Here is a 23,798-nt window from a genome sequence, read left to right on the forward strand (position 1 = left end):
CTTCCCACCTTATGAGACAGGAATAAACCCTTAACAATTAGCAAACCCGGGGACTTCTAGCCAATATGATAGAGAGAAGACAGGCAGTTTTGAGTTCTCCTGGTTTTTCCCTCAGAACTCAGATGAACTAAGCCTCTTAACAGATTTTGAATCCACAGAAACCCAGAGAAAATTCAAGGGAACAATATCCAGCAAGGTCTCTCACAGGGGAGTGTAGGCATCCCAGGAGCAAAGAGCAGAGACCCAGTGCAAGGGTAGCAGGGTAAGGCCAAGTGACCTACCAGAGATCAGCAACAGAAATTTTAGCAAAATAGTCTTTGAAAGAATACATGGACCCCCTTCCTTAAAGGGATTACAAAATGAAAATAACAAGGAATATTGTGGCCAAACTCCAGAACTATCAGATGAATTAGAAAATCCAGCCAGAAAGAAACAATTCAAATACCAAAGATCCAAAGTCAGGATTACACAGTTCCTGACTGCATCAACATTAAGAGCCTTGAATATGATATTCCAAAGAGCAAGGAATCTTGGAATGCAGCCAAGAATTCACTATCCAGAAAAAAATTGAGCCTTCTCCTCCAGGAGAAAAGATGGACATTTAATGAAATAAGAGACTTTCAACTTTTCTTGATGAAAAGACCAGAACTAAACAGAAAATTTGGTCTTCAAACAGGAGATTCAAGAGACATATGAAAAGGTAAGCAAGGGAAAAGAAAAAAAAAATTGTCATCCAATAAGATGAAACTGGATATATCCCTACCTGGGAGGAAAAGCCTCATACCTCTTGAGAAGTGCTACTCTACTGGAGGAAATATACTTAGCCAGAAGTAATGGACACTCATGATATGTCTATGATTTTGATGTAAGGATTTATAAATAACAACTCATTAAAAAGGGGTAGCTATACTTATCTCAGACAAAGCAACTGCAAAAATAATTTCATTAAAAGAGATAAAGAAGGAAACTATATCCTCTCCTAAAAGGTACCATAAATAATGAAGTAATTTCAATACTATTTTCAAGCAATATAGCATCCAAATTCTTAGAGAAGTTGAATGAGTTACAGGAAGACAGAGACAGCAAAACTCTACTGGTGGGAGACTTCAACCTCGCTCTCTCAGAATTAGATGAATCTAACCATAAAATAAAGAAGAAGGAAGATAAGGAGGTAAATAGAATGTTAGAAAACTTATATAGGATAGGCCTTTGGGGAAAACTGAATGGGGATAGAATGGAATATATCTTTTTTTTCTGCAGTACATAGCACCTACACAAAAATTGACTATGTATTAGCACATTAAAAAGCTCATAATCAAATGCAGAAAGACAGAAATATTGAATTCATCCTTTTCTGATCATGAACAATAAAAATCAAGTGCAATAAAGGGCCATGGAAAGACAAACCTAAAACTAATTGGAAACTGAATAACCGAATTTTAAGGAATGAGTGGATCAAACAACAAATCATAAAAAGAATTAATAATTTCACCCAAGATAATGACAATAATGAGACATCCCAAAACTTATGGGATAGAGTCAGAGAAGTTATTAGAGGATATATTATATCTCTAAATGCTTATATGAATAAAATAGAGAAAGAATAAATCAATGAACTGAGAATGCAATTAAAATAAAGAACAAATTAAAAATTCCCAAATACCAAATTAGAAATTAAAAGGAGAAATTAATAAAATCAAAAGCAAGAAAATTATTGAATTAACAAATAAAACCAAGAGTTGGTTTTATGAATAAACTAATAAAACAGCAAATCTTTGGTTCATCTGATTAAAAAAAAAGAAAGAAAAGCAAATTACTAGTATCAAAAAATGAAAAAGATGAATTCACTACCAATGAGGAGGAAATTAAAATAAGAATTTGGAATTTTGTCCAACTATAGGCCAATAAATTTGATAATCTAAGTGAAATGAATGAATATTTGCAAAAATATAAATTGCCCAAGTTAAAAGAAGAGGAAATTAAATATCTAAATAATCCTATCTCAGAAAAAGAAATTTAACAAGCCATCAATGAACTCCTGAAGGAAAAAAATCTCCAGGGCCAGATGTATTCAAAAGTGAATTCTATCAAACATCCACGGAATAATTCGTTCCAATTCTATATAAACTATTTGAAAAAAATAGGTAAAGATGGAAGTGATTTCTTCTATGACACCAATATGGTGCTGATATCTAAACCAGGAGGAGTCAAAACTGAAAAAGAAAATTATAGACCAATTTCCTAATGAATACGGATACAAAAACTTTAAATAAATTATTAGCAAAACAATTACAGCAAGTAGAATTTATTCCAGGAATGCAGGGTTGCTTCAATATTAGGAAAACTATCAGCATAATTTACTATATCAATAACCTAATAGAATTCATATGACTTTGACAAAATACACCACCCAATCCTAATAAAAACACTAGAGGACATAGGAATAAATGAATTGTTCCTTAAAATGAGAAGCAGTATCTATTCAAACACATCAACAAGCATAGGCAATGAGGAAAAGCCATTAGATTTTCCAATAAGATCAGGGTGGAACAAGGATGTTCATTATCACCACTATATTCAAATATTGTATTAGAAATGTTAGCTTTAGCAAGTAAGAGAAGGAAAAGAAATTGAAGGAATTAGAATTGGAAACAAAGAAACAAAACTCTCATTCTTTGCAGATGATATGATGATATACCTAGAGAACCTGAAAAAATCATCTAAAAAACTACTGGAAACAATTAGCAACTTTTACAAAGTTGCAGGATATAAAACAAACCTTTACAAATCCTTAGCATTTCTATATAAATTACTAACAAGATATAGCAGCAAGATATAGATAGAAAAATTCCATTTAAAATAACTTCAGACAACATAAACTACTTGGGAGTCTACCTACCAAGGCAGACTTAGCAACTCTATTGAAAATTATAAAACACTTTTCACACAAAAAAATCAGATCTAAATAACTGGGCAAATATCAACTGCTCATAGATAGGCCAGGCAAATATAATAAAAATGACAATTCTATCTAAATTAAACTACTTATTCAGTGCCAAACCAATCAAACTTCCAAAAAATTACTTTGGTAAGCTAGGAAAAATAGTAACTAAAATCATATAGAGGAACAAAAAGTCAAGATTATCATGGGATTTAATGGGAAAAAAGGTAATAGAAGGTGGTTTAGCCTTACCAGATCTAAAATTATATTATAAAGCATCAGTTATCAAAACTGTCTGCTACTGGCTAAGAAATAGAGTGGTGGAACAGTGGAATAAATTAGGTGTGAAAGAGACAGCAGGAAATGGTTATAATAAACTACTGTTTGATAAACCCAAAGACTCCAGGAGCTTCTGGGATAAGAACGCACTCTCTGATTAAAAACTGCTGAGAAAACTGGAAGATAGTATGGTAAAAACTAGGATTAGACAAACATCTCACCCCCCTACCCCCAACCAAGATAAGGTCAAAATGGGTGCAGGATTTAGATATAAAAGACAATATTATAAGCAAATTAGGAGAACAAGGAATAGTTTACCTGTGAAATCTATGACCAAAGAAGAGATAGAGAACATTATAAAAAACAAACTGGATATTTTTGATTATGTTAAATTAAAAAGTTTCTGTACAAACAACACCACTGCAACCAAGATCAAAAGAACTTGTAGTAAATTGGGAAAAAATTTTTAGAACTAGTATTTCTGACAAAGGACTCATTTTTAAAATATATAGAGAACTGAGACAAATTTATTAAGAAAAACAAGTATGCAAAGGTAATTCTTGGATGAGGAAATCAAAGTTATCTATATTCATATGAAAAACTGCTCTCTGAGGTACCACCTCACACCTCTCAGATTGGCCAATATGACCATATTGGAGGGGATGTGGAAAATCTGAGACATTAATGCATTGTTGGTGGAGCTGTGAACTGATCCAACCTTTCTGGAGAGCAATTTGGAACTGCACCCAAACGGCAACAAAAATGTGCATACACTTTGATCCAGCAATAGCACTATTGGATCTATACCCTGAAGAGATTATGAAAAAGGGTAAAAGACGTCACTTGTACAAAAATAATCATAGCAGCCCTGTTTGTGGTGACAAAGAATTGGAAATTGAGAGAGTGACCATCAATTGGGGAATAACTGAACAAATTGTGATATATGTACATGATGGAACACTATTGTTCTATTAGAAACCAGGAGGGATGGGAATTCAGAGAAACATGGAAGGATTTGCATGAACTGATGCTGAACCAGAAGAACATTTTACACCTTAACAGCAACATGGGTGTGATGATCAACTTTAATGAACTTGCTCATTTCATCAATGCAAAAATCAGGGACAATTTTAGGATAGCTGCAATGGAAGGATACCATTTGTATCCAAAGAAAGAACTGTGGAGTTTAAAAAAAGACCAAAGACTATTATCTTTATTTTTTTTTTAAAAAAAGGTATCCTATTATGTAATTTTGCTAGGAGAAGATTCTCAGGAATCTGGCACTTGGTAAACACAGGAGTCAGGATGGAGTCTGAGGTAGTAATGGTATATTAAAAAAGAACACTGGACTTTGAGTAAGAAAGACCTGAGTCGATTGGCCAATATGACCAGAAAGGATAAGGATCAATGTTGGAGGGCATGTGGGAAGTGTGGAACACTAATGCATTGTTGATGGAACTATAAACTGATCCAACTTTTCCGGAGAACAATGTGGAATTACACCCAAAGGGCAATGAAAATGTGCATACCCTTTGATCCAGCAATGCCCCTAGTGGGTCATACCCTGAAGAAATCATGAAAAAGGGTAAAAACATCACTTGTACAAAAATATAGCAGCTCCGTTCGTTGTGGCAAAGAACTGGAAACTGAAGGGATACCCATCAATTGGGGAATAGCTGAACAAATTGTGGTATATGTATATAATGGAACTTATTGTTCTATTAGAAATCATGAGGGACAGGATTTCAGAAAAGCCTCAAAAGATATGCATGAACTGATGTTGAGGAAATGAGTAAACCAGGAGAACATTATACAGCTTAACAACAACATGGGGCGATGATCAACCCTGATGGCTTGTTTATTCCATGAGTGCTATGATCAGGGACAATTTTAGGGGATCTGTGATGGAGAATGCCATCTGTGCCCAGAGAAAGAACAGTGGAGTTTGAACGAAGACCAAAGATTATTACCTTCAATCTTCAACTTTTAAAAGTTGTCATATGTACTACACAATTTTGCTATCTGTAATATTTTCTATCTCCCTTTTGGGTTTATTTTTCTTCTCTTAACACATTCAACTAGGATCTATGTCAATCATGAAAGCAAATGTATAAAGACTAAATCTGAGTGTCTTCTGTTAGGAGGAGGGGGGAAGGAGGGAAGGAAGGGAGAGGGAGAAAAAAAAATTTGTAAAATTCAAAACCTTCCAAAAACATGCTTGATAGAAACTACCACTGTATGTAATTGGAAAACAAATAAAATATTTATATAATTAAAAAACAATTAGCAAATCTTGAATAATTAGCCCTCATGCCTCCCACATGAGCTATGTCCAGTCACTTAGGATACTGGCAAAACAAGGATCATTTTTTACAGTGTGAAAATCCCTTACAAACCTTTCTACTTGGTTCAGATAAATGCAGAGGGAAATTGACTTTTTGAAAAGGTGAGTTTTGAAAAGCATTCTGAAATAGCTGGACATTCAGAAGACGTTTTCAATCATATGGAGAAGAGGTATGAAATTGAAATGAAGAAAGCAATGAGATCAATAAAAATTTTAAGATAAAGTATCTGCACATAAAAATCAAGAAGCTCATTGAAAACTTTTAAATAATAGAAACAAGATGAGACAATTACATGAATAAGAATTACCTATACAGGACATTATGGGAAACAACACAATGTAGTGAATAGACAACCTTTGACAGGATGTGTGATCCTGGACAAATCACATAAATCACTTAACCATTAAGATTTAAAGACTGATAAAAAAGAAATTTCTCACTGGGAGTTCTCTGTACTGATGAAATATTGGATCAGATGAAAAAAATAAATGAACAAATGAAAAGACACTCAAAACATGTTTACTTTACTTACCTGGTTTTCCTGTATTTCCCAAAGAATCATCTGATTATCTGATCCTCCAGAAATCAATTCAGTTGTAGGAGCTGAAAAAAAATAAATTATAACTGGGTAAATTATTTCCTACATAATTTCTAACTTAAATTCAAATGGTAAAAATGTTAATATTTTAAAATCAGTTATTACAGTATAATATAGACAGTAAAAAATTCAAGATCTACAACCTTGATGGACTTGCACATTCCATCAGGGACAATTTGGGGCTGTCTGCAATGGAGAATACCATCTGTATCCAGAGAAATAACTGTGGAGTTTCAGCAAAGACTTTTAATTTAGGAAAAAAACCTGATATCTTATTGTCTGATCTTGCTATCTCTTATACTTTATGTTTCTTCCTTAAGGATACGACGACTTCTCTCTCATCACATTCACCATGGAAACAATGTAAAGACTGGCAAATTGCCTTCTGTTGGGGGGTGGGGAGAGTGAAGTAAGATTAGGGGAAAAATTGTAAAACTAAAACTAAATAAAATCTTAAAAAAATTTCAAGATCTATACAACAGTATTCTACCAATAATCCTTCATTCAATCTGTAATCTCCTCAGTGTGGATAATTTCACTAATACTACTAGTTACAATAAATATAATCCAGTTCTCATCCTGAGTATTTCTTGTCCATATTATTCTTTAAATCTTCCACATGCACTAGTGAGCTACTGTTATCTCTCATTCTTACTTTTGAATAAACAGCCTATCTCTTCCTTTGTATATATGCATATTCATCAGCTTTATAACTAATAAAAGTTTTAAAATGTTTGTATATTTTTGCTTATCATTTCAGAAAGAAAGAGGAAAGAATATATAAATATAGAGAGAGATTTAGACATAGATGTAATTTGTTTCTATTTATTGTACACTTGAGAAGCAGCCTGGCATACTAGAAAGAATTTTGGCCTTGAAATCAGAACAATGTGAAAGCAAATACTACCTTGGGCATATACTAGCAATGTAACCATGCAACGTTACAGTGTCCTCAAGTTACACTAAGATTAGACTTGCATAAGAGAAAGGAGTTTTCATATCAGAAATTCCCCCATACCAATAAAACTTGAAGTCTGAACTAAATAAATAAATGAATAAATAAATGAATGAATGAATGAATGAATAGATGGATAAAGTGCCACTAAAATAAACAAAACTACATTAATTCAGCCTGAATTCTGATATTCAATTATAATGTATTCAAACTGCAGTACTATAATTTCTCTACAGTAATTAACAATGAAACCAAAATGAAGGAAACATGTTTAAAAAACGTGGGAAGTAAAGGGCAACAAAAATGTGCCTACCTGTTGATCCAGCAATACCACTACTGAGTCTATACCCTGAAGAGATGATGAAAAAGGGTAAAAATATCACTTGCACAAAAATATGCATAGCAGCCCTGTTTGTGGTGGCAAATATATATGTATGTGATGGAACACTATTGTTCTATTAGAAAACAGGAGGGATGGGAATTCAGGGGAAACCAGCAAGGATTTGCATGAACTGATGCTAAGTGAGATGAGCAGAACCAGAAGAACACTGTATACCCTAACAGCAACATGGGGGTGATGATCAACCTCAATAGATTTGCTCATTCCATCAATGCAACAATGAGGCACAATTCTGGGGTATCTGCGATGGAGAATACCATCTGTATTCAGAGAAAGAATTGTGGAGTACCTTTAATTTTAAAAAAAAGTTATCTTATGTAATTTTGTTATCTCTTATACTTTATTTTTCTTCATTAAGGATATGATTTCTCTCTCATCATACTCAACTTAGATCAATGTATACCATGAAAACAATGCAAAGACTGCCAGAGTGTCTTGGGGGGGGGAGCAAGATTAGGGGGAAAATTATAAAATTCAAAATAAATGAATATTTCTTTTTTTTTAAATCTTTTATAAATAAACAAAAAAAAATAATCAAAGGCTACGGTTGCTAAAAGGGGCCTTATTGACTAATTAGAATAATTATCTCATTTTAGAGTTAAACAGGTTAGAACACTGGCCCTGGAATCAGGAGAACCTGAGTTCAAATAAAACCTCAGTCATTTAATAATTACATAGCTGTGTGACCTTGGGCCAAGTCACTTAACCCCAATGCCTTGGAAGGAAGGAAGGAAGGAAGGAAGGAAGGAAGGAAGGAAGGAAGGAAGGAAGGGAGGGAGGGAGGGAGGGAGGGAGGGAGGGAGGGGGAGGGAGGGAGGGGGGAGGGGGAGAGAGAGAAAGAGAAAGGAAGGAGAGAGGGAGGGAGGGAGAAAGGGAGAGGGAGGGGGAGGGAGAGAGAGGGGGGGAGAGAGGGGGGGAGGGGGGGAGAGAGAGAGAGAGAGAGAGAGAGAGAGAGAGAGAGAGAGAGAGAGAGAGAGAGAGAGAGAGAGAGAAAGAAAGAAAGAGTATTAGAGTATTATAGGGCTTGCCCCAAGATCACATAGCTACTTGGTGGGAGAGTCAAGACTATACTGTAGGCTTTCTCATTTAAGACTCTAGGTCTTAACCCAAAGTCTTGTTCAATAGCTATTTGTTGATGATCATAATGATATGTGCTCTCTGTACTCCATTCCATTGCTTCACAAATTTTCTTTTTAGAAATTCTCTAGGGGCAGCTAGGTGGCACAGTGGATAGAGCACTGACCCTGGAATCAGGAGTACCTGAGTTCAAATCCAGCCTTAGACACTTAATAATTACCTAGCTGTGTGGCCTTGGGCAAAGCACTTAACCCCATTGCCTTGCAAAAAGATGATGATGATAATAATAATAATAATAATAATAATAATAATAATTGCCTAGCTGTGTGGCCTTGAGCAAGTCACTTAACTCCACTGCCTTAAATAAAATTCAAAAAAAAAAAGATTCTCTAAGAGTCTCATTGTTAGCTTACCTTTGGTTACTAAAAGTACCTAAAAGAGAACTTCATACTTTGCATACTTTGACCGCTCTCTAGGTCTCAATTTCCTACTGTGCAAAATAAAAGAATTAGGCTAGATGACTACTATGGTTCTTTTCAACAGTTCTATGATTCTATGATTTTTTTATTTTATTCTTTAAGACTTCTCATAAAACTATTCACCCTCTAATATATCTAAACTAGTACAGGTTTACTGTATATTAGAGCTTTTTAATCTATAAAAATCTGGTCTTTTTACAGTACTTAACACCAGACCAGAAATGAATATGAAGGATAATTAAAAATCACTTTTTTAATCAAGGAAAAAAATCCAAAACAACTTTAAAAGAACCCAATTAATACTTACAGTCATCTTGTTTCTGAATCCACTGTACACAATTAATTCGACCAGTATGTCCATTCAGAGTGTCAATAACAACTCCTTTCTATGAGAAAGAAAACCATGGTATTGGTAATTTATAGCTCAAAGGAGGAACTAAACAAAATAAAGATTTTTCCCTCTAATATAAGATATAACTATCCAACTATGAAATTGGATAACTTCACATAGGTTTCTCTTATTTAACAGCCTAAAGAATTCATACATGAATGACAATTCAATCTAAAATAAAACAGAAGCAAACCAGAGGGACCAGTCCTTTGAAACTATTTTATGACTGATACTTTATTTGTTAACCAGTTTGGATCAACTTATTACTATGTTTTACAATCAAATCTGGCAACCAGGTGATAAATGACAAAAAAATCTGTATTTTTCCCAGGTTCAACAAATATGGCACCAGTCACCAGACCATCTGGTATGATGTAGTATGGTATGAGGAAAACAGTGCTAAATTTGAGAATCCTAGTGAAGCTCTGACACTTATAAACACCTCCTTGAGTCCAGCGAACATATTTTTTTAATCTTGGTATTCTCAATTGTGTATTAAATAGAAACTTGCCACCTGTCTCTGACATACACTAACTGCATGACCGCAGACAAGATACTTCACACAGTGATAATTAATTGAACATAGCAACATATGTTTGATAAAGCCAAGAACACTTCATCAGGGTAAGTAAAAACCCAAACTTTAACAAAAACTGCTGTGAAACAAAGAGATCAAAGAAAGAGAGAAAGCACCCATAAGTATTATGTACACCAGTTCTTTTTTATTACAGCAAAGAACTGGAAACTAAACACAATGAATGGCTGAACAAATTACTATAAATTAATGTAACAATTCTAAAGTACTGTAAGAAATGATGCAAGGAATGATTTCAGGAAAATCTGGAAAAGCTTTTAAGAACCAATGCAGTTTTAGTGGAATACTCTTCACAACAATAATACTGTCCATGGGGTTTTCTTGGCAAAGATAGTGGAGTGGTTTACCATTTTCTTTTCTAATGTATTAAGGCAAACACATGTAAAGTGACTTGTCCAGGGTCACACAACTAGTGAGAGTCTCAAGGGGATCTGAACTCAGATCTTTCTGACACTAGGCTCAGCACTCTATCCACACTATTTCTCATGGCTATACTCCAGTCAAACTCAATTGCTCCCAATCACCAGGACAATAATAACAGAAATCTTGTCAAAAAACAGGTACAGGGGCAGCTAGATGGCGCAGTGGATAGAGCACTGGCCTTGCAGTCAGGAGTACCTGGATTCAAATCCGGCCTCAGACACTTAATAATTACCTAGCCTAGCCCTGTGGCCTTGGGCAAGCCACTTAACCCCACTGCCTTACAAAATCTCTTAAAAAAAAAAAAAAAAAAAACCAGGCACAGCCGGAAATGACACCAAATGAGCCTGACTTATATTGAAAGTTTCATGCAACCATTAAATGAGCAAATATTTACTATCTTATAAGTTTATTTATATACAACTTGGGCAATTTGAGGAGAATACAATGTTTCAAGTTATGGTCTCTGAATTCTATGCACTTAAAATCTAAGACTTAATACAAAAGAACATTATTAATATATTGTCTATAATTGAACATAGCAGCATATGTTTGATGAACAAGAACAACACATCAGGGTAAGGAAAAACCCCAAATTTAACAAAAACTGCTGTCAAACGAAGAGATCAAAAAAAGAGGGAAAGGACTCATTATGAACAGCACTATTTACACCAGTTCTTTTTTATTACAGCAAAGAACTGGAAACTAAAGTGTCAAACAATGAACAATGGCTGAACAAATTACAATAAATTAATCTAATATAATTCTGTGCATTTAAAATCTAAGACTTAATAAATAAGAACATTAATATATTATCTATAATTGAACATAGCAGCATGTTTGATATTGAACATTATATGTTCAATTATAGACAATACAAAGTAATATATATTTTAAAGTATTTAAGTTTTTATAGTGTGTAAATTGTAGGAAATGAGGTATGTACCATCTGAACAAAAACATTATACTGAATGTTTATGAATTCGGATCAAGCAATGTTCAACTATGATATCATAGGATCAATGACACATTGAGAAACAGTACCTTGCTGACCTAGAGGCACAACTCATGATGCAGAGTGAAATGTATATTTTTAGAGCAGATAATATGGAAATTTATTATGCTTGCCTATACACACACACACACACACACACACACACATATATGTGTCATGAGGATTTTTCTTTTTCTTTACCCCCAAATAAGTAAGGAGAAGAGGAGGGGTGTAAGGTGAGAGGAAAAAAGAGGGACAGCAAGGCTAATTACATCACTATTATGCCCACACCTTAGAGGAAACAGTTAAATAGCACTGAAAAATGAATTATCAATTGAAAAATGGCTGAACAAATTATGGTATATGAACATAACAGAATATTATTGCTCTGTAATAAATGACAAAAGGGACAGATTCATAGTAACATGAGAAAAACTTAAGAATTGATACATAATGAAGTAAACCAAACCAGAAGAACCAGGGAGCCACAACAACACTGTAAAAAGGACAACTTTAAAACAGAGGAACTATAACCAATATATTGACAGAAGATTGATGATGTATGTACTCTCTTGGCAAAGAGGAAACATGCTACTGATACTGAATGAAGTATACATTTTTAGATATGACAACTCAAATTTTTTTCTGCTTGATTAGTTTCTTATTACAAAGGAAAGAAGCTTTTTACTGCAAAAGAGGTGGTGGGTGTTTTGGAGAAAGGGGATAAGTAATGATAGTGATAAAACAAACAAGAAACAGCATCAATAAAACAAAATTACACGTAAAAGAACAGAAGGATATTCAAAAGATACAGATAAGAGTAGTGTTGCTACTATTGTATTAATATTAGTATATATTCTTCTTTAAAACTAAAACATAGTAAATTCACAGTATCATAGGTAATCTTTTTCTAAACTTCACATATAGAAATTTCATAATTGTCAAATTTATCATTAAAAAAAATATTGCCACTGATACCTCCACCTAAGAACAGATTCTCCATACTTGCCCATTGCTCAATGTAACATCTTGGTGATACACATAATAACAGTTGCCTTTTACATAGTGGTTACTTTTTAACACACTTTTCTTACCACAACACTTTGAAGAAGATAATAGTACAACTGTTTTTTTTTTTTTACCATTTTATAGATGAGGAAATCAGTTCAGAGAGATGAAAACCTAGTGGAACTAAGTATTAGAGCGAGGATGCTAATTTAGGGCAGTTGACTTTAGGTACAGCTGTCTTTTCATATGACGAGGATCCCATATTTACTTTCTCCCTTGTGGAGTTTATTCCTCATTCTTAACTATCAATTATCACTTATTTGCTGAAAACTCTTAAATCCATAACTGAATTCCAATCTAGTAATCCAGATGCCAACATGTCCAGAAGGAAACACATCATCTATTCCTATCAAAACTCTATTATCCTCCAAACTTTTCTCTCTATATATACATCTTTCAACCAATTATCCAACATTTAAATCTTGGGAGTCCTTGAGTAGAATAGACTGCTTCAGGAGATGGACTCCAATTCACTGAATAGCTTCAAGCAAAAGCTAGATTACTATTTGTTATGGGTATTGTAGAGATTATCTTTCAAGACAGTGTAATTCTGTATCTCTTAAATTCAGTCAAACACCAATTTCTATTAAATATTCCTCCAAAATCTAATTATTATAGAATATATTTCTCTGTTCTCATTATTACCAAATAATCTTTCATATCAGAATTACTTCAACTCATTCCTAATTGGCATCCCTAATTACATTCTCCTCTCCCTTCCTTTCTTATATAAGGGATAGGGCTGCTAGGTGGAAGAATGGATAAGAGCACTAGGTCTGGATTCAGGATGTCCTAAGGTCAAATTCTGACTAAGCAGCAGGCAAATAGTTTAATCTCCATTTGCCCCAATTCACATTGGGGATAATTATTCATTCAGAACCTACCTCCCAGGATTGCTGAGAGTGCCATTTCAGGATGGCAGGAAAGATGTTTCCTTCCCTTTCCTCCTCCCTTTCTTTCTCTTGCTCCCCCCCTCCCCGGATCCAAAGGTTTCACTAGAAGGAAAAGGTTAAGAAGCTTTGCTTTAAAGGCTCTTACTGCAATACTGGATTCCCATTAATGTAGTAAGATGGTACAAAATCTCTCAGTGTATGTGTAAAAGGGTAATCCCTAAATAAATTAGGGAGTTTTCCTATACAATCTGATAATAGAATACAAAGTAGTTTCCTAAACAAGATAGTACTATAAAGCATCTTCCACTGGATGAAAAAAAAATGTTGACTAGTTGAGCATCAATCATACCTCCCAAGGCTTTAAAAAACAAGACACTGAACTCTTAGGAATCTGTCCTGGAGGATGGATTCAGTTCTTGAAAACTTGTTCTTTACTTTTCCACTTGTCAAAAGAACAGCATGGATGGGAGATTTCTTACTACTCCCTACTTTCCCAACCAGAAGCAATAATGAAAATAAACATCAAAAGTATATAGCCAGACATGCCTGACAGAGAAATTCAAGAACCCTGCTTTCCTGAATTCCAACTTTCTGTGTCAAGATATGGGTATCCTGAATTTCACAAGCAGCATGATTCTGGAATCAAGTTGTCTTAAGAGTAAAGACAGGGGCAGCTAGGTGGTGCAGTGGATAGAGCACAGGCCCTGGAGTCAGGAGTACCTGAATTCAAATCAGGTCTCAAGACACTTAATAATTACCTAGCTGTGTGGCCCTGGGCAAGCCACTTAACCCCACTACCTTGCAAAAAACCTAAAAATTAAAAAAAGGGTAAAGATATGTTCAGGATAGTAACAATTTTGAGCGTTGTCTCATAGACAGGTTTTGACTGAACCAGAAATTGAAACTGTGTATATAGCCAAGTAGTGTCCATCAGGATAGCATAAGAGAGAAGGAAACCAAGTTGGGTGAGACTGAGCAGACATCTCTGGCCCTCGAGCATGAGGAAGCACAAACTTCTTCCTCACATATGCCTCCCTACTTGTGACTTCTACGTGGTTGCTCTCCCCACTGATCCTGGGGGTACCTCGGGTTTATGGGTAAGGTATTTTGTTGCATAATCTCTTTCTATGCCAGTTCTATAATGCCTTTGCTTTGCAATGAGCCCTCTTTATGACTACTGGATGACAACACCGTTCATTTGGGCTCAGGAGCAATAACTTTAGAAATGCACGTTAAATTTGAGCCTTTGTGTTGTTATTTGGTTCGGAGACATCGGAATCTTTGTGATGCCATTTGGATCTTCCTGGCAAAGATACTGGAGGCTCGTTTTACAGATGAGGAAACTGAGGCAAGCAGGGTAAGGGTGCAGCTTGAGCTCTGACTTCCTGACGTGGGCTCGGTGGCTTAGTAGTCATCTCCGTGGCTGCCTGTCCTGGGCAAGTCGCTGGCCCTGCTTGCCTGGGCTTCCTCGCCTGGGCGCCGAGGCCGTCCGAGCCCGGGGACACGGGGCAGTGGGCCTGGGCCATCTCGTGGGGGTCACCGCTTACTGCCCCGAGGAGGACGCCAGCCGCGCCGAGGAGCTGAGGCTGCGGGCTCGGGACGCGCGAGTCAGCCGGCCGTGCGGCTGGGGGCGGCCTGGGGGCGGCCGGGGCCCAGCAGGGAGGGGGCAGAGAGCCCCGGCGGGCGAAGAGGGGAGCGGCAGAAAGGGGCAGCTGGGCCGGGAAGGAGCGGTTACAGCAGCGGCTCTGCAGGAGCCCTCCGGCGCGCGGTGGCGGAACCGGCTGAGGGGGTGCTCACGCTCTCACCTGCGGCTCGTACAGGACCACGGAGCGGCAGGAGCCGAAGGCCAGGAGGCCCCCGGGCCTGGGGTCCCAGCGCACGGCGCCCCGCGCCCGGTTCGCGCTGCAGAACACGTGATGGGTCTCCATCACGGGCGCCGCCATCTCGCGGAGGAGGGAGGCGGAGCTCCGCCCGGGGAGGCACTTCCGGCCGGAGGAGCGGAAGAGGCGTGTCCCCCGGCGCGCGCCGCCGCATGGGACGGGAGAGTGGGGGGGAAGCAGGGCCGGGCTCCGGCCGGGGCGCCTCGCGGCCCAACTGGGACGCGCCAGGGGACCACCGGAAAGCGCGCGGGGAAGGACCGCCCCCACGGGCCGCGCATGCGCCCCGCTTCCCCCGCGCAGCCCTCCGTCCCCAAGCCAGGCCCCGAGTATCCGTCCAAGCCGCCCCCGGCGCCTCCCACCACCCTCAGCCCCTATGGCCCTGGTCGGCTCAGTAGTCTGCCGAGACGCAAGACTGCAGATGCACAGGTTAGACACAGTCACGATGGCATGGATGCTTTCTCATTTTATTGAGTCCTTCAACTAACCTTAAAAGCGTAAAAAAACCTTCATTAACCGTAATTCAATTAATGCTTTAATAACATCTACTGTAGGGGCGGCTAGGTGGTGCAGTGCACAGAACACGGACCCTGGAGTCAGGAGGACCTGAGTTCAAATGCAGTCCCAGACACTTAATAATTACCTAGCCCTGTGGCCTTGGGCAAGCCACTTAACCCCATTGCCTTGTAAAAATCTAAAAAAAACAAATGTGAGTTGCCTTGCAAAAACTAAAAAAAAGGAAAAAAGAATACAAATAGAACAATAATAGTAGTCTTGAAAATGAACTCTGGGGGCGATGAGTGGAACAAAGAATGCTGGCCCTGGAGTCAAGAGTATCTGAGTTCAAATCTGGCCTCAGATACTTAATAATTACCTAGCTGTGTGCCTTTTGAGAAACCCCATTGCCTTGCAAAAACCTAAAATAATAATAATAATAATAATAATAATAATAATGTCTACTGTGTGCTGAAAGTTGGAAATACAAAGAGACATAAGACTGAAGATTAGACTAAAGAATGATTAAATAAAAAAGTCTTCAAGGAGAGACTAAATGACCATTTGTAATAATTAAAGTGGGGATTCCTTTCATGTGTAGGTTTGATCAAATTACAGCTGAACTTCCAGTTTGCAAATTCTGTGATTCTATAAAAATTTCCAAAGTATCCAGGGATGATTGTAACTAGTCGTAAGTAGCTACAACAGCCAAGGTGGCTGAGTCAACATCATCTGAATTTACTCATTTTGATTTTTTCTTTTATATCTGTCTTATTGAGCAATAGGTTATGCATCAGACCTGCCTGTATGCAGGCCAAAAAGAAAAAGGCTGTCCTTACTCTCATTCTAATAGGGGAGAGCACATGCAAACAAAAATACAAAGCAAACCATCTATAGGATAAATAGAAAATAATTTTTAAAAAGTAAAGTGGAATTAAATCCCAGGTATGACCATATCAAATAGCCCCTCCCTATAGAATCTAATATAAAACTGGCATTCAAAGCCTTTAAGAATTGCCCCCTTTTCAGGAGAGGTTTATAACTAAAGAAGAGTTGGAGAACAGCACCAAAAACCAACTAAATGATTTCGATTACATTAAATTAAAAAGCTTTTGCACAGATAAAATCACTGTAACCAAGATCAAAAGAAATGTAGTAAATTGGAAAACAATATTTACAACTAATGATCCTGACAAAGGACTCATTTCTAAAATATACAAAGAACTAAGTCATATTTTTAAGACAAAAAGCTATTCCCCAATTGACAAATGGTCAAAGGATATGCAAAGGCAATTTACAGATGAGGAGATCAGAGTAATCCATAGCCATATGAAAAATTGCTCTAAATCATTAATTATTAGAGAAATGCAAATTAAAGCTTCTCTGAGGTACCATCACACAGCCCTCAGACTGGCCAATATGAACAGAAAGGATAATGATCATTGTTGGAAGAGTTGTGGGAAATCTGGGATACTACTATACTGTTGGTGGAGCTGTGAACTCATCCAACCTTTCTGGAGAGAAATTTGGAACTATGCCCAAAGGGCAACAAAAATGAGCATACCCTTTGATCCAGCAATACCACTACTGGGTAGTGAAAATGATGAAGAGATGATGAAAAAGGGTAAAAACATCACTTGTACAAAAATATTTATAACAGCCCTGTTTGTGGTGGCAAAGAATTGGAAATCAAGTAAATGACCTTCAATTGAGGAATGGCTTAGCAAACTGTGGTATATGTATGCTATGGAATAGTATTGTTCTATTAGAAACCAGGAGGGATGGGAATTCAGGGAATCCTGGAGGGATTTGCATGAACTGATGCTGAGTGAGATGAGCAGAACCAGAAAAACACTGTACACCCTAACAGCAACACAGGTGCGATGTTCAACCTTGATGGACTCCATCATTCCATCAGTGCAACAATCAGGAACAATTTTGGGCTGTCTGCAATGGGGAATACCATCCGTATCCAGATAAAGAGCCGTGGAGTTTGAATAAAGTTCAAGGACTATTCCCTTTAATTTAGGAAAAAAAAAACATATCTTATTGTCTGATCTTGTTATCTGTTAGACTTTTTGTGTCTTAAGGATATGATTTCTCTCTCTCATCACACTCAATTTGGATCAATGTACAACATGGAAACAAAGTAAAAACTGATAGATTGCTTTCCGTGGGGGTGAAGGGAGGCAAGTAAGATGGGGGGAAAATTGTAAACCTCAAATATCTTTAATAAAAAAAAAAAGAATTGCACCCTTTTCTAGTCTTATGCAGTACTCCCAGGGGCAGCTAGATAGTGCAGTGTTAGAGCACCATCTCTCAAGTCAGGAGTCACCTGAATTCAAATGTGACTTCAGTCACTTATTAGCTATGTGACCTTGGACAAGTCACTTAACCCTGATTGCCTTGCATCCAGGGTTATCTCCAGTTGTCTTGGTTTCTATCTGGCCACTGAACCTAGATAATTCTGGAGAAGAAAATGAGGCTAGTGATTTAGCACAACACCGCCCCCCATGTGCTTGTCATGGCATCATCTCCCTGATGTTATGGTCTTCTTCAAAAATGAAAAACAACATTATTATTATTGTTGTTATTATTATTATTATTTATTATTACAGTACTTGCTCCCATACCACATACTTTGCCATCCAGTGATACTGTCTTTACTAATCCTTGAAATAAGACAAGATATGCCATCTCCGAACTTCAAGAATGTGTTGTAGCTGTCCTTTCTGAACACACCTCTACTAGCCTTGCCTGGAACTCTATTCCCCCTCATCTCTGCCTCATAGCTCCCCTGATTTCCTTTAGCTAAAGTTCCACTTTCCACGGGAATGGTTAAGTTGATTATTTATTCTTTTTTTTTTTAGGGGTTTGTTTGTTTTTTGCAAGGCAAATGGGGTTAAGTGGCCTGCCCAAGACCACAAAGCTAGGTAATTATTAAGTGTCTGAGGGGGATCTGAACTCAAGTACTCCTGACTCCAGCGCTGGTGCTCTATCCACTGCACCACCTAGCTACCCCTGCTTTTTATTCTTGAGGGCCCTTTATTACTTTTCTTGGATACAGAACAGATTAAACATTTTTCTAATTAATTTAACTTAAACCCAGCTTAGTACAGGTCAGGGAAGGAATGAAGACTTATCAAGATCCATGAATTACTCCAGGCTGCCTTGCTTTCTCTGATTCCCAGATCAGAATATGCCTGGGAAAAGGATTCTAAATTATTAGAAAATTCATTACTATCATTACATATTATATTGATCAATATAAAATCATAATTCTATTTTAACAATGCCAAATGTAATATTACCAGCTTAAATGTCAGATTTTCAGTAATGTCTTTGCATTCCCACTCTTAAAAATATTTATTCCCTATTGAGTTGAACTATACCCAAAGGTCTGAGACCTTTCCTTGTAGACAAAGTCAGCTTGAACCAGATCAGCCCAAAAGTTGCTGCCATGTCCTGAAGTCCTTACCCTCTTTCAAATGACATTCTTTGCATGAAAGGCAAAACATCCAGACTGAAGTAGTTTTTCTTGCTTGTATTGCTAAGGGTGGCTGGCATCTCAAAACCAGGCTACCTAATGTTACTCCTCCCACTCTTCTCCTAAAGTATGAAAACCTTTTCCTATGAGTCTACTAGAGGGAAATCCCCCAGAGTGGTAGGCGTGGTAAAAGTGTGATAATGTGTAATCTTATTAAAGATACTTTATTCCTCCACTCAGGAATTAGATGTATTTCAAGACTTGATAAAAGTCAACAAAGCATTTCTAAAGCTGTCATTGTGTAAAATAAACTGTGCTAAGTATTGAGAATACAAATAAATGCAGAGAGTCTATTCCTTGTCCTTGTTTACATTCTAATGGAAGAAGACAAGACATAAAAGGGAACTGAAAAGAAGTACCCAGTGAGGTCCAGAGTAGCCTAAAGAGGAATGAAAAATTCCTAAAACTCTCATGTATGCACATGTTGCCCTTCCCTGTAGAACTAGTACTCCTTAATAGGGAAGAGGTTTCATTTTGACTTTGTGCCCATCTATTGCATAACAGTGCCTGCTTGAAACAAATTAATGGCTTTAATGAAAGCAGTATGCCTGGCTTTGCACTCAGAAGATCTGGTTCAGGTTTCCAAATTTTCTGCTTATTCTCTCTGACCTTGAACAAGTCATTTCCTTGTTGGTTAGTTTTCTTGAATCCACTCCAGTTCATCCTCCACTTAGCTACCAAAGTTATCTTCCTAAAGGGCAAGTTCATCCATGGCACTTACTCTCCCCTATTCAGTAAACTCCATTGGCTTCCTGTTTGTTTTTTAAAGCCCTTCACAAGATGACTTCTTCCTACCTTTCCAATCTTCTCACACTTGACTTCCCTCAATGTATCCTACATAGCTCCTTAATGTTACTTTTGCACAATATTCCTTTCTTGGCTCAATAGTTTTTCACCTGCTGCCCTCCAAACCACCCTCCTCACCTAAGCCTTCTGACTTCCTTCAAGATTCAACTCTAAGCTTACCTTCTATTACTAGTCCCCTCAAGGATTACCTCCCATTTACACTGTACTTATCTTCCCTGTACCTAGTTGTTCACATTAGAATGTCAGTTCCTTGAAGACAGGACCATATTTCTGCCTTTCTTTGTATCTTTAGGACTTAATACGTGTCAAAAAAAAATACTTAGGGCTTAATAAATGTTTGATGATTGACTTTCCTTCTTTGAGTCTCAGTTTCTTCCTCTGTAAAATAAGAATCGAACTAGATTATATTTGAGTTTCCTTCCAAATGTAAATCCTATTTTACAGATGGAAGAAAGTTGGGAAAACTGAGGACTAGACAGACAGAGCTACTTGCTCAAGGTCATAGAGTAAAAATACAGTGGCAGATCTGAGATGAGAATAGTCATCCTACTCTTAGTCCAAAGCTATTTACACTATGCCATATTGCTTTGCATTAACCTTACTAGCTCACTATAAACAATGCCATTCACATGAAGGTTCATATAGGAGAGTAAGAAGAGACGAGACAGGAAAGATAAATCAAACATATATAAAGAATTCAGAAAAACTTGGGAAGACTCAGATGAATTGATGCAAAGTAAAGTGAGCAGGGTCAGAATAAAATTTATGCTATGACAATAATGAAAATAACTGAATAATGACAATAACTGAAAAACATCAGAACTCTTATTGGTGCAATGATTAATTCTAACTAAGAGTAAAGCATGCCTTCCACTTAAGGAGAGAAGTGGGAAACTATAGGTATAAAATTAGACACACATTTTAGGCATAGTCTAGATGTTGATTTATTTTGCTTAACTATACTTCTTTGTGGCCACAGAAGGTTTTCTTAGAGAGTTCTGGGATCAGTAGGAATAAGGGTCTTTTTTGAAGGAGCATCAATAAACCACTTTTTAAATATATATATTAAAATAACAATTCTATAACATCTACAGTATGCCAAGCACTTTACAATTTTCTCATTGGAGCCTCACTATAGCCCAGGAAAGTAAGTGCAATTATGATTCTGCACTTAACTGTTGAGGCAATCGAGTCAAAGTTTAAATGATTTGTCCAGAGCCACACTGCTAGTAGATATTTGAAGCTAGACTTGAACTTAGGTTTTCCTGATTCCAGGTTCAGTCCTCTTATCAATCACATCAAATCAAGACTTGTTGATAAAAGTATTGAGTGCTACTTTCATCTTGTAGACAATGAGAAACTATCAAAAATATCCCAGCAAGGGAATAATACAAAAGTAATAGTAGATTGGGGCAGCTAGGTGGCGCAGTGGATAGAGCACCTGAGTTCAAATCCAATCTCAGACACTTATTAATTACCTAGCTGTGACCTTGGGCGAGTTACTTAACTCCATTGCCTTAAATACAAATTTTAAAATGTTTTAAAAAGTAACAGTAGACTCCTGGCCTTGGGGTGGGGGCTGGGGAGGCGTGGCTGAGACCTGGAGGTGGTACCTGCCGAGGAAAGCTAGTTGGGGGCATTTCCAAGTGCTGCCTCTTGTTGGGGGTGGCTAGGTTCTTGTCTTGCTTTTCATGATGTTTGCCCACAAGCTCCAACACATTTCCTGGTGATACCTAAGAAACCCATTACCCAGATATCTGTAGCAGAAGAAGAGGATGAAAATCTTCTTGGACACTTAATGATTGTTGGCAAGAAATGTGCAGCTGACCTGGGGCTGAAGAAAGGTTATCAAATGGTTATCAATGAAGGTGCAGATGGGGGGCAATCTGTTTATCATATCCATCTGCATGTTCTTGGAGGACATCAGATGAAATAGCCTCCCGGTTAAATTGTTGGAATGATTTATTTCAGGAGTAAGGCATGTTTACTACAATATATATGTTAAATTGAGTATATTTAATGTTTTCTGTGAAACAAAAAATTGAGAAATCACTTCAAAATGTATGCAATAAAAGACAGCTATCTAAAAAAAGGTAACAGTAAATAAAGAAGATTAATATATGAGACTAGTATAGAGCACTAAGGTCAAACTCAAATAGAAATGAAGGTTACCAAGCTGTCTTTAAGGACTCCTGTAGGCAGCATATTGGTTTAGAAAACCATTTATTAAAATTATCTATTCTATAGCTTATTTATATATTGTTAAATGTTTCTTTCCCATTTACATTTTAATCTGGTTCTGGAGCAGTTGGGAGTTCTTGGCAGCTGAATGTGGCCATTAGGTCTAGTGTTTGACACCTTTAGTGTAGAGCATGAGTCCATATCATATGAATCATATTGGTTGAAGGAAAATGGAAAGGTTAGCCTGAAGGCTGAAAGGTGGTGGGTGGGGCTGGCTGTGTGGACAATGCTACTAGACAAGATAGGTCATCACAGGGAAAAGGAATTAAATTCCTTCTGTATGGTCCAAGAACTAGGAAAGGTACAAATTGTGGAGATAAATTTTAGCTTGCTTTTAGGAAAAATTTCCTAAACATTTGAGCTGTCCAAACATAACATGATCTGCCGAGAAGTGGTGGGGACTCTATCTCACTAGAGGTCTTGAAAGAGTTCAGATGAGCCCCTGTCAGGAATTCCTTTTGGGTATAAGGTAGACTGGATGACTGCTAAAGATCCTTCCAGATCTCAAATTCTGTGGATTGAAAGCTGAAATAGTATAATTACTGCAACACCGAGTTTTCAGTGGCAATAAGATCCTGAACTAGTGATTCAGCACTGGGTTTAGGGAGTGAGGTGATGGAATTGTTCCAAAAGGGAGCTAGCAACTTGGAGGAAGATAGGGAGATTTAGAAAGTGAAGCAGAGCTGAGAGAAGTGTGGGGGAAGCCCAGCGAGGGGCTAAGCAGGGGCCAGAACGTGTAGTTCCCAAGCCGTCTTCGCAGTCTGCTTTAGGGAATCACCTCGGAAAGGATCAAGGCCAGTTTGCTCCGTAGTGCCACATCCTGGCATCGCAGCTCGGGGCGCTGGGCATACTGGGCGGGCCTTGTCAGCACAAGGCCGGGATGGCCATCACCTCCTACCGCTCCCTCTGCATCACGCGGGTGGTCGCGGGTGGGATTGCGTGGAAGGACAGAAGCGCTCCTGAAGTTCCCACTGTGAGCCACAGGGCAACCAGATGGCACAGTGGGTAGAACTAGGGCCCTGGAATCAGGAGCCCCCAGTTCAGATGGGACTAGTGGTGTGACCCCGGGCAAGTCCCTTAACCCTGATCGCCCCCGGGCCAGAGGGGCCTTAGCACGCCCCCCGCAAACCATCCCCACCCCGTGTGTGTGTGGGGGGGTGACCTCAGCGCCTGGCGCCCACGCGCTTCCTGGGGCCCCTCGGGCCGGCTTCCACGCCCACCCCTGCTGGAAGAGGGCCACGGCGATGAGGACCGCGGACCCACACACACGCACGCGCACCCCCCCCCCCGCGGCGGCGGTGTGGGGGAGGGAAGCCGACCTATCCCAGCCAATCAGAGAGGCGCTTTCCGCAGCCCCGCCCCCGAGCCGCGCTCCGGCGGCGCGTCCCCTCGGCGG

The 23,798-nt window shown here is 38.2% G+C and overlaps 1 protein-coding gene across 2 annotated transcripts in view; it reads right to left on the reverse strand.

The window, feature by feature from the left end:
• ELP2 (elongator acetyltransferase complex subunit 2) overlaps positions 1 to 15,394 on the reverse strand; it is a 63,387-nt gene extending 47,993 nt beyond the window's left edge. For both annotated transcript variants that reach the window (XM_074206965.1, XM_074206963.1), the window contains exons 1-3: positions 15,241 to 15,394; positions 9,382 to 9,460; positions 6,098 to 6,168 (exon numbers count right to left, since the gene is read on the reverse strand). In XM_074206965.1, coding sequence (XP_074063066.1) covers positions 6,098 to 6,168; positions 9,382 to 9,460; positions 15,241 to 15,378 — 288 coding nt within the window. In that variant the 5' untranslated portion in view covers positions 15,379 to 15,394. The remainder of the gene's footprint in view (positions 1 to 6,097; positions 6,169 to 9,381; positions 9,461 to 15,240) is intronic.
• Between the last annotated feature and the right edge of the window lie 8,404 nt (positions 15,395 to 23,798).

This window comes from Macrotis lagotis, chromosome X (assembly GCF_037893015.1).
Source record: "Macrotis lagotis isolate mMagLag1 chromosome X, bilby.v1.9.chrom.fasta, whole genome shotgun sequence".
Classification (NCBI taxonomy): Eukaryota; Metazoa; Chordata; class Mammalia; order Peramelemorphia; family Peramelidae; genus Macrotis; species Macrotis lagotis.